Raw genomic sequence first — 12,017 nt, 5'->3', positions numbered from 1 at the left:
GAAAAAAATAATTAATATTTTTGAATAATAAAAATAAGTCAGAAACTTTGATGAATAAATAAAAAAAATAGGCGTCTGGGGCTCCGCCATAGAAATTACATACCGGAAAAGGGCTCCGTGGGTCAAAAAAGGTTGAGAAGCGCTGCAATAAACGCGTTAATCCTCAAAAGACTACAAGTCCTGTTTATATATGTTTTTAATGACTTCTTGTATCAAACCGTTGTTTCGAAATTGCATAATATGTATAAAGATTGAAATAATTATACTTCAATCAAGATAGAGAGACAATACAATTAGTTAGACACTACATGCCTACAATCCGCAGAAGCTAATTTCGATACTTTCAAAATAAAATATCACCGTTAATGAGATGAAGTGAGAAGTTATCCATACACCTCGATGATGAAACCGTAATTTTTTTATGGCCAGCGTATCATTATGAAAATGATTGTTATTAGCGATAAATGTATACGTGGTGGTTAAGCACAAATTATCAGTGTGGATCCATTATTTATGAAATCCCAGAATTACAGATTCCTCCTATATGCAGGGCCGTCTTAAGAGCATCATGGGCCCTACAAGGCAAATTCCCGAAAATCTCAACCACATCTCACTTTTGTGAAGCCTTTTTTATCTTGAGGTCCCACGGTCCTTGCCCTGGTGGGCCCCATGCCTTACAACGGCACTGCTTATAACCGGCATGTTCTGTGCATAACCAATTTCAATGAACGCACGGATGCTGCAATCAACTGGTTTCGATTTTTTAAGAAATACAGAAATATGTATTGTGTGTGAGATGTTCATTATTTGCATCAGAAAAAAATCTTGTGTCTCTTTCATAACACACGACATTCCAATTCAAATCCACGGAAATAATAGATACAGTATTCAGTATAATAAAATAAAAGAGAAAAACCAGAAACCATGTTTCGACAATGTTAGTAAGCGATGAGCAATCATCACGGTGTTTATTCGTTTTCCTAAAAAACGGGATCTCAAACATTTTCCACCCGCGTCACCCATTTCCCTTATGAAGAGCCATTGGCATACGCAAAGGGGGGATTTGGGGTTCTAACCCCCCCCCCCCCACCTAAGCCAAGATTATAGTGTTATTTTGCCGGAAAAAACGTAAAACCTCCAGAAGGAAAAACAAATTTGAACCCCCCTCCCCGAGAAAATTCTGCCGTACGTACGCCTATGTGAAGAACAGTTGTAAGCAAAGCATTTCTTTGAAAAACCTTTGTCAAGACCACTGCGAAGCTGCACCCCTGACGAAGGTTGGCGCGCACAGTTTGAGAACCCCTGCTAATCCATCAATGTATTGACAAATCCAGGGGCGCAGTTCGAGGGAAGGGAGCTTTTGAAAATACAATAAAAATTTTATATGTACATACAAATATATATATATACTAAAATATATATATACTAGGGGCTCTGTGCCCCTACAGCCTTTGGCGGCCACCCCCCCCCCCTCTCATCACAACATGTCTTGTTTATTTCGTCCCACTTCATCAGCGTTATGGAAAAGGACATGTGAAAGCACCAGCTTACTGAAGAAGCGAATTTTACAATAATAAAACAACAGAAAACAAATGTGATTCATCAAGTACCCCCGGAAAACTTGCCTATGGGGTCCCCAGACTCCAATTCGCTGAATTTTAGCGGGGCCCAGACTGGATTTATCTCGGGCTATTGATGTGTTGCAAATTTCACAATGTTAAACGACAGAAAAGAATGAGATTCATCCAGGGCCCCCAAAATGAAACCTGTAAACATGGGGCCCCGACTTGGAAGCTTGTTGGTCATTCCCCGCTGCAAGTGCCATGAAAAATTTTCATTTGTATTCATTTTACCAACGAATAAAGTCCAAGGCCCCCAACCAATTACCTGGGACACCAGTTCGCATACTTTTAGTGGGGGCCCCCAGATTGGCTTTATCTCGGACTTTCGCTGTTGCAAATTCTAAAATGTTAAATAACAGAAAAAAATGAGATTCATCCAGGCTCCCAAAATGAAACGGTCCTCTGACTCGGAGCTTGTCATACATCCCCCCTGTGAGTGCCATGGCAAATGTTCATTTGTATTCATTTTACCAACGAATAAATTCCAGCCCCACCCCCCTCAGTTACCCGTGACCGAATTCGCAAATTTTATGGGGTCCCCAGACTGGATATATCTTGGGCTTCCGCTATCGCAAATTTTTCAATGTTAAAGCAGCAAGAAAACAACGAGATCCATCAAGGGCCCTGGAAATCAAACCTTTTAACTTCCCCATTAAGGTATACGTGCAATCCCCCGGATACCCCGACCCTGTGTGTTGGGAGCACTGGTGTTATATGTATATTATACCTCTCGACATGCCCCCCCCCCCACACAAGGGCAGGGCTGACAGGGGCCGGAACGATTCTTATCACTTTTTGATTTTTCACACTATAAATTAACCATAGAGGGCCCCTGAAAAGCTGGTTTGGGGGCTCGAAATCTATTCCAGTCTAGGCGCCCTACTGTAGGATGTGGGAGCCTCTCCGTAAATGCACGTAACTTGGTCCCGATGGGTTAAATGGGTCCCGAATATGCTAGAGTTAAATGAATACTTGACCCAAAATCGTAACAGATTTCCGCCACTCAAAAAACGTCACCCACTTCCATAACATAGAATCGTCACTAATTTCGGTTGCTTAGAAACAGGCACTTTTCGAGTTTGTGTTTTATATTATAGAGTAGATATACATACATTGAGTTCATGTGTGTTTTCTCTCTTTGCCTTCCCCCCTACCCTGGAAAACGTTGAAATGACGTTCATGGAAAAATCTCTACAAATTTTTTTGTTGAAATTCTAAGAACATGTTCAGTATTGAGTAGAAAATTAGTGTCGACCAGCAATTCTCAACCTTTTTTCTGAGTCACGGAGCCGTTTTTAGTATATAATTTCTACGACGGAGCCCCGTAAGCTACGTTTTTTTTTTTTTCATTTGGTCATAAAATTTACTGGTTCATTTTACTTTCATCGAGTGAACGCGGAGCCCCCTCAACCAGTGCACGTGGAGCACTGGTTGAGAACCGCTGGTATAGACAGTACATAGATAGTTTTCTTTGTAAAAGATTTTTGATGTCTTTGTGGGGAAGAAATGATTTTTCCGCCCCAGTGACTGCATAATGATTTATAGTGGTATATAACTTATGATCTTTTAGTGGTTTTCCAGTTTCCGACAAAAATTTGCCACCCTTTACATTTTGCAGCCCAGGGCAAAGGCGTGGGAAGGGGGTTCTCAGCCCCCAACACAAAATTTATTGGGGGGTTGAAATAGCCCCCCCCCCCCGCCATGTTCTGGTGCCTATGTCCCATGGCAGTACGTTTGTTATTAAAAACTATTCAGGGACAATTGAAAAGATGAAATTTAAGTGATGGAATTTGCGCCCCTTCTGATACTACGCCCGGGAAACCATACCCCACCCCCCCCTGCCCCTTTCCTAGTTGCAGAACTGTTCGTTCGTCAGAAGGAAGTTCTCTTGCACATAGTGTAGTTTTCCATGCAAAAAGCGCAATGGGATGGGCGGAAATTTGCGAAATATCTATCTCGTAGTCCCAGTAAGATTTTGAAAAATATTCAAGTCTAAAAAAATGACGGGGTAATTAATCCGTAAAATGCTACCACAACAATCGTCAAACTTTTAAATTAGGATAGATTGGGTTAAGCACAATGGGAATCGAAAAGAAGAGAGAGCGCCAAAAGTGGAAAAACATCCGAAAACCCCCTCCAAACCAAATGGGTGATGATGATGATGATCCCCCTCAGAAGTTCTCTTTTTTTTCCAAGAGAGTGAGGAGAAAAAAAAAGGGGAGAAAACTGACCAATCCCCAAATAGCGTCTGATTTTACCTCGCGATGAAAACAAACCGGCTTGAAAGAATCGCGTACCTCTTGAGCCGCCTCTTTCTCCTCCTCGTCTCGCTGCCCGAGTATGTGAGGCGCAGAACAAAACAGTACATTTGTTTTCGCCGCTATTTCGTACCTCTCCGCTCACATCCCCAGTATGTGTTCGGCCTTAGACCGTGCACACAGTGAGACGACCCAGAGGTACCGGAGTGCATAATAAAGACTAGCGACGAAAGTCTTGTTTCGTTGTACACCGCACATAAAAGAGGAGCGAGAGGAAGGGGCCCACACACACACACACACACAACGAGGTGCGCGACTTCAAGAATTTGGTTTGTTTTAACCTTGATCTGCTAGAATCCAGAATTCCCCTCCTCTTCTGCGAAAAAACTGGATAACAGTAGATCCCAAATGCATAGATCCAGTTGGAAAAATTATCCAAACAAGTATTCGGATACGTTATTCATGATGCGAAGAGAGTTAGTTGTACAGTTATTAAAACATTTAAAAAAATCATACGGACACAGTGTCCTCAGAAACACATGACACATTTGACTTAAAAAATTGGGGAAAAAACACCCTCGACGAGGAGAAAAAGCATTCTTCATCATATAGAAATAGGGAGGTTATACTGACAACTCCACTGGAAAAGCTGTTAGCATGCAATTCTTAGGCCCCTAGTGTTTTCCGCTGGAGAGAATAACTTCACGTCATCAGAGCGAATTGCAATAGAGAGATGGGTAACACAGCCTCGGTAACATCGTAAGTGTAAAAAGTAAATAAGATCGAGATTTATTAGTGGTGAAATATTGTTTTCTTCTGAAGAAGACACCCTCTGTGTGTCGAAATGCATTAAGAGTTTTGTGTTCTCCGTACGTTTGCCTTAATTGTTGTTGATTTTTAGTGCAACTTCCCAATGATGCTAATCATAAGAGTTGACCTAAAAGGTTGAGAAGAAAATGGTACAATTTTCTCAAAAAGTACTCGTACCAACAACTGCCTTTGGCCGAGAAACTCTTTCAATTGACGGATCTTCCCAATCAAATTTACCGTCTGTACCAGTTTCTCCCTGGTACATCAGGTTTTATAATACATACATTGAATTACGTATATAAATCCCGCTTAAAACTATAATCTAAAAACGTCAAATCTTCAGAGACAAATCCTTACAATATTTCAATCCCATTTTCTTTACTACGAAGTAACGCATGTCGCAATTTGAATTCCAAGAAAAGTAAATATTTTCCTCGAACATATTCTTTTTCTTTCGATACTTTCCATATCTTATCGCGGTAAAAATGTTTTTTCCTAAAGCTGTAAAGTGCATTGTAGTTTCTTAATGCATCGAAGGGTAAAAAAAAAAAAACAACAACTAAAAATGCTTTTTGAAAGCATTACCGTGAGGATCGGGATGAAAGAAAGGAATAGCTGGAGGGTAATAACGTTCCTCTCACAACCCCTACCACGGCTTCACTGTTCCACGAATTTCTACGGATTTATGTTTACCCTTCTATTATGAAGCAGTGGATAGAGCTCTGGCATCGCGTTAAAATTATGCTATCCCATGCGCGGCGGTGATATCGAAGCTATCGCCATATACAAAAGGAATTTATCGAGCCCTGTAGAATGAATGCCTCTCTCGTCTCTCTCTCCATTGAAGAGAATCTTTTAGCTTTCTGTCAACTTTCGTGATAGAGTCTTGGAAATGTTACAGTGTGTCAAAGTAAACATTACGTGCCGTTTATATTTTTAACAAAAGAAGGGGAAAAAATGCTTCCGAAGGAATACATATCTTTTCTTAATCAATATTCGTCCTTAACGGGATGATTTGAAGTTTTGATAACTCGTTATTTTTCGAGGTAATGAAAAATTAATCGTTTCACGATGCAATGTGTGGTTGTGATCAGAGTCGCCCTTAGAGAGATGGGAGACAGGTGCGGTCGCACACGGCCTTAATCTTTATACGGCCCCGCACCCATGGTAAATTATTGGAGGTTTTTCTCACCAATTCTCAACTTTATTTTCATTAATTCTGAATTTAAGACTTATCCTTTTAGTGTCTAGTTTCGATTCAGTGTTCCTTTGTAGGATTTTTTGTGGAGACCTGGAAGATTTTTGGTGAATCTTTCTAGTGGCTGTTCAAGCATTTTAATGTCTCCAATCTGGTAGCGCGGATCGTCAAACCGAAAGATACCCAGGCCACATCGCCATATGGCAATATCGGCTCATTGTCCTCACGGACTGGATACCTCTGGCAATTTATTTATAAAAAAACATACATTACAAAATATACATTACAATCATAACACAACTGTAAAATCATAATCTAAGTGTAAAATCAATTGCGAGATCACGACATCTATGTACACAATCGGAAATCAAGCATATAATCCTATATTCCATATTTAACCTTAACTCGAATATAAAATCCTAAATCGCATATTGAAATCAATAATAAATCAGATATAAAATTAATAATCGATTTTATTCTCAATTCAAATCGTTCGATTTCCACGGCATTATACTGTTCTAGTGTCATCAGCCAGTTTTGTTTATAGTTGATGAGTTTTCTTTGTGAACGGCGAGGTGGTGCAGTTTGTACTTGTGCCATTGGTTGATATGGCGTCTGTGGGATCACCCCTTGTCTTCAATGTCTTCTATCCATGTAATTATTTTCTCGCATTTTTATTTACTCTACTTTTTTTAAAAAAATCTCTCTGATCCAGAGTGTGGCATTTTTAGCAGCGGGCACAGCCATGTGCCTTAAATGTGCAGTTAATTTACATGTTGTCAAGTAATGTGGATGGGAGTGCTGATTCACCAAAATATCTGTTCCTCGTCCTCGTTTTTTGAAGCAGCGAAGGTAATTTGGAAAAGGTCCGTGATTGGTTGTAAAAAATACAAGTTCTCCGCTCCAATTTTTTGCGTTGTATGAAACTTTTGGTACTATTTTGTGGACACTTCTTCCAGTTTCGGCATCGTTCCTTCGGGTTTGCCATCAGATTAAGTGTTTCTTTTCTTGCCTTTTGTTTGGCTATAGATGATGGTAATAATAATTTTTATTGATTGCGTGCCAAAAAAAAAATTATTATCGCCGCTTTGGCTATTGCGTCTGCTTCTTCGTTCCCCCACTCACCCACGTGGTAGTGGGGACCGTACGGGAGAAGCATATTCTAAAATAGGTATTATACAAAGATGTTGAATGAAAATCGGAGTCCCAAACAGCAAAGTGGACCACCCCCGCCCCTTCCCCTAACTTACACCTCCGTTAGCGGACAATTTTCTGATCTCCGGTCCAGTGGAATAGAGCTTAATGCATTTCACTCCCCGTTAGCGGGCACTCTTGATAGATGATATTAAAATCCGGCAAACTAATTTTTCCCTACTCTAATTTATAATTTTTTGGTGATAAACAAGTATTTATCATATTTAACTGAGATTATGTTTAATCTCAATCTCGTGTTGGTAAATAATCAATTACTTAATTAACTAAAGGTAACTGTGGGCCTGGATTTCGAATTCGAAGAGTAATGTTGGTTCTTCTTCACACTTATTTTATTTTAATTTAATTTGCAATATGTTCAGTACACGTAACATGTACGGGTAAAAATTGGTTTAATGAAGCTACCGGAGAGAAGGAAGGTCTTTCCAACTTTATTTGGCAAGTATGCGTAATCTCCGTTAAAAGTAAATGGGGTGAAATTTAATCAAACTTTCTTTATCGAGACGATTGGTAATTATGCACAACCTCCGGTAAACCACTTTCACACAGTAGCATACAGAGCCATTGAACGTTTACATTTATACGACGTTTGGCTTCGGTAGCGATTGGTTCCCATACATTTTAATACAAACACAACGCCACAACAGGGAAAATGTTGGAAAAACGCGGTGGTTGAGAAAAAGATTACCATAACAATTATGGATGTCATATGTTTCAAAAAACACAGCAACCCACTTAAAAATGCAATTGCAAACAACATATATAGATGATAAAATATTATGCAATGCCCATGAAGAATACTTATGGTTGTCTTATTCTAAGTGTGGACGGCTTCTCGATTTACCCCAGTATGTTTATCGTATTTCTTTTTAAACGTGCCAGTTGTGTTAGAATTTACTACCTCCGGGGGTAAGCTATTCCAATTATTAACAACCCTATTAGAAAAAAATTCCCTGCGACACCATAACCTATAATTGTCCCTTATCAATCGATACTGATATCCCCTTGTAAAAGCAGTCGATTCACGGTGTGCTAATAATCCATGGTCCATCCTATCCATCCCGTTGAAAATTTTTAACACTTAGATCATCTCCCCGACACCTGCGTTCATCCAATGTAAACATGTTCAAAAAAAAATGAAGTCTCTCTTCATAACTCAACCATGTTTGGTGTTTGCATAACTCAAGTCGCCGTCTGCCAATAAGGACACTCGTGGCTCTTCTCGACACCCCTTCAACCATGTCCATGACGCTCTGTAGGTATGGTTAAAATATATTTTACCAGAGTCCTTGGAAGTTTCATGCGCCTGTGGGTGCTCGGCTTGAGCTTTATATGGCTAATTATGCTTTTTGAATGAGTACTGGATGTGTTCACACAGGTGGAACACACACACACACACAAACTACTGCGGGTGCGCCTCCAGGTAGCATATATATATCTTGACATTAAAATGTATAGGAACCAATCAGCACCGAGGCCAAACGTTGCATAAATGTTAAAGTCGTATAAACGTGATTCTAATGTATTTTTTACCTCCCCATCAGCGGACAAAATTTGTGATCCCGTAGGTGTCTACTTCTACATAACTCAATAGGCGTTTGGTAACCACTTGCCGAGTATACAGGCAAAGTAATCTTAACAAGGTAGTCTTGATTCAACTTACATTAAAAATATGGTTATTTTTTTTAAATTTATTTAAACTTCCTTTAATTTTCACTCACTGCAAAAGAACTTTCTATACTGAAAGATGAAACAATTTTGATGTCAATAAACTTATACGCTTAAAGATTTGAGGAATAATCGATTCATTATTTGCTCATGCTTTTCGGTTGTTCATATTTTAAAATTAGTCACGTAACTGCCCAATAGATAGCGCTAAAGAAAGCTGAAAAAATTTAGTTTTTCGGAACTACGTGCATAGAGAGCCTTTTCGAAAACCCTTCTATGTCCAATGCAATAAGGGAGCCACGTTAATTATGGATAGCTCAAGGGAGAAAAACCAATTCAAATTTTTCTACATTTTTCCCGATATTCCCGATCCAAATTTATGTCAGTAATTGGCCCAAAAAATTGGTGTATTTTTTTTTTCTTTTTTAAATTCTCTTATTTTTTTTTTTCTAGTTTTACTAATTCCAGGGAAATGTTGCCACAGTTTACGCCAAAGGCATTTTTCCTGTTCCTTCTTCCACCGTAAGTAATGTATTTTCCATTCATTTTGCTCTTTGAATAATAATAATAATTCTATTCAATCCTCAGAGGAAAATACACTCGCGGCTCTTGTTACGTATTTCCAAATCACATAAATCATTGAACATGGAAAAGGAGGACAGGAGGACAAGAATATAACTACCGCAAAGGAGAAATAGAGGACAAGAAAAGAAAAATTTATGCGAAGTTTTCTAAAACTTCTACTCTTCACAATTATACCGTTCACCTCTTTAAGACTTTTATTCCATATACACATATCAACCTTGAAAGTAAGGCTGTATTCCTGGAGCAGAAAAGAGCTTATCCGGCATATTTTGAAGTACAAGAAATCTATAACTTGGCTGAATTCAAAGGAGAATCCATGACTATCACTTGCAAAATCTTTGTAATAATGAATGTAGTTGTGTTTGCAATGATCTTCTCCCCAACTCGTTACGAATGCAAATCTCTGGAGAAGTTTTACGGAACTCTGTTTTTTTTTGCACTAGGAAAATATCTCTAGAGATATTCTTAAATTTTATATCTGCAAACCGGAGTCGCCCGTAACTAAAAGAGGTGGAATATTAGATAACGAAATCGGGATTTATTCGTGGCTGTTCAAAGTTCTTGTCTGAATATTGAAGTGAGTCGTAAGTTTTGAAATATTTACGTTCGACTATATACCAGGTTGTCTTCTAAGTGCTAATGCGACCTTTTCCTCATCAACCGTCCGTCGTAGAGGTATAGTTTCAATTTAAAAAAAAGAGCTCAAAAGGCATTCAAAAATTACCCTGCACCAGTTTTGAAACTGAAAATACAGTGTCACGTAGTAAGAAATGTAAATTTTTATACGGTCGCCCTACTTCACCACGCACCAACACAGGCCATATCGCTTTACCCAATTTACCGCCTTAACGAGCTGGGTTAGAAATGGAGGTGCCGTATATCGATGGTTGTTTCAAGATCGTTAGGGAAAATATCTCATCTGTACGAATCCGGAACCTAACGGCAACCCTCGCGGTTGTCGACGAGCGTCTTACCACCTCGCCACTCGGGCGTTCGCCCTATCCGTTGACTTCCAATTAGAAATTTATTGTGCTGTCTCTCCTGAGCCATACAAAAAGTGTTCCAAGTGCAATATTCGCTGAGGTATTCGATGTCAAATATCGAACAAAATTTGGAAAATGCTGCCTAAATTAGGGAAAGGAGCGTTGTTCGTTAGATTTTTGCTATTCTTTCATATATTTTCTTCGCTTTTTTTATTCAAATATCTCAGAAAAATTTTCTTGAAAACATGGAATTATTTCTGTTGACCTCAGGAGAGACGGTGCAACAACTTTATAATTGGAAATTTGAGGACAAGGAGATTGTGTAAAAATTTAGATTTCATTTTGTTCCATTCTGGAAATGCTCAAAATGTATTTTTTACGCTGGTACAGAGTAATTTTTGAACGTCTTTTGAGCATTTTTCAAAATTAATAATGCCTCTACGATAGACTGTCGATGAGATAGAGGGCCACATTAGCAATTACAGGACACCCCTGTATATATGATTCAAAGCGTGCATGTTATGTGATCCAAGTAAATCACACGACTGTGGATAGAATAGCTGACTATCGTGATCGATTATTTAGGCCCATGTGAGATTCGAGTGGTGAAAAAATGAACTTACATCGACACTAAAAACTATTTGTTTTGGGAAGTCGATGATTTTGCTGAAATGCATTTAGAAGCAGCGTATATCTTGAAATGAGTAAAGTCGTAGTATCTCTAGAAATGCACGGGTGGCGTGCGTATCTCATAAAAAAGTGTAATCGGCTCACGTATCCGTTGAAATGAGAAGATGGCTAGCTTATCCGTGTTAATGAGTAGGAGGCATGCCTACACCCTTGGCATGCGTAAGCCTAAAAATAATTGAAAAGGTGCGTACAAGGTGCAAGAAAAACTGATACACCCACCTAATATCGTATAGGGTAGGCTTCTCATCGAGCACTCAGAACTGCTGAAACACGACGTGGCATGAGCTCCACTAATGTGTGAAGACATATTAAAGGCAATTCACACCATGATCCTCTCGTGGCAGTCCAAAATTTCACAACGGTGCGAGATAATTTTGTACTACACGTTGCAAGGCATCCCTTTACGTGCCAATAATATTTATGTCTGGTGATTTAGGCGGACAACAGAGGATGTTGAAATAAGAAGAGTGTTTCTGGAAGCACGCGGTAGCAACTTCCGACGTGTGGGGTGTCGCATTATACTTTTGCAATTGTCCAAGCCCGTCGGAATGCACACAGATCATGAATGCTTGTTAGTAATCGGAAAGAATGTTTGAGCACTGTTCTTCATTCAGAGTTGTCTGTATGAAGTCATTCAGAGTTGTCTGCTCTATCAGGGAATCTATAGATTTGTCGTTCCAAATAAACACGTCCGATACCATGGCAGAGCTTCTACTAGCTTGAACAGTCTTTTGATGATCTGCAAGGTTCATGGTTCTATAAGATTTCCAGTCATCAACAGGCCAATTGCGATGCTGGGGAGGCGCATAGTTTTGTGAAGGGTACTCGAGTTGATCTTGGCTCGAAAAGCCCATGTCAAGGAGGAACCTATTTGCAGTTCACACGCTGACACTTGTTGATGCCCCAACATTGTAATCTGTAGTGATTTGAGGTAGTATTGCTCGACTATCTCACGAAACGATTCTTGTCACCAGTGGTTCCGTTCCCTCAG

At 39.4% G+C, this 12,017-nt stretch overlaps 1 protein-coding gene across 4 annotated transcripts in view; it reads left to right on the top strand.

Annotated features, from left to right (window-relative positions):
- Positions 1-12,017, top strand: part of LOC149077872 (putative Na(+)/H(+) antiporter nhx-9) — a 160,384-nt gene that overhangs the window by 126,541 nt on the left and 21,826 nt on the right. For all 4 annotated transcript variants that reach the window (XM_089241478.1, XM_089241475.1, XM_089241476.1 and 1 more), the window contains exon 6: positions 9,222-9,290. In XM_089241478.1, coding sequence (XP_089097604.1) covers positions 9,222-9,290 — 69 coding nt within the window. The remainder of the gene's footprint in view (positions 1-9,221; positions 9,291-12,017) is intronic.

Source organism: Pholcus phalangioides, unplaced genomic scaffold, assembly GCF_987345545.1.
Source record: "Pholcus phalangioides strain wild (caught in Gottingen) unplaced genomic scaffold, Ppha-v1.0 ptg000014l_1, whole genome shotgun sequence".
Lineage (NCBI taxonomy): Eukaryota > Metazoa > Arthropoda > Arachnida > Araneae > Pholcidae > Pholcus > Pholcus phalangioides.
This window is presented reverse-complemented; position numbering and strand designations above follow the sequence as displayed.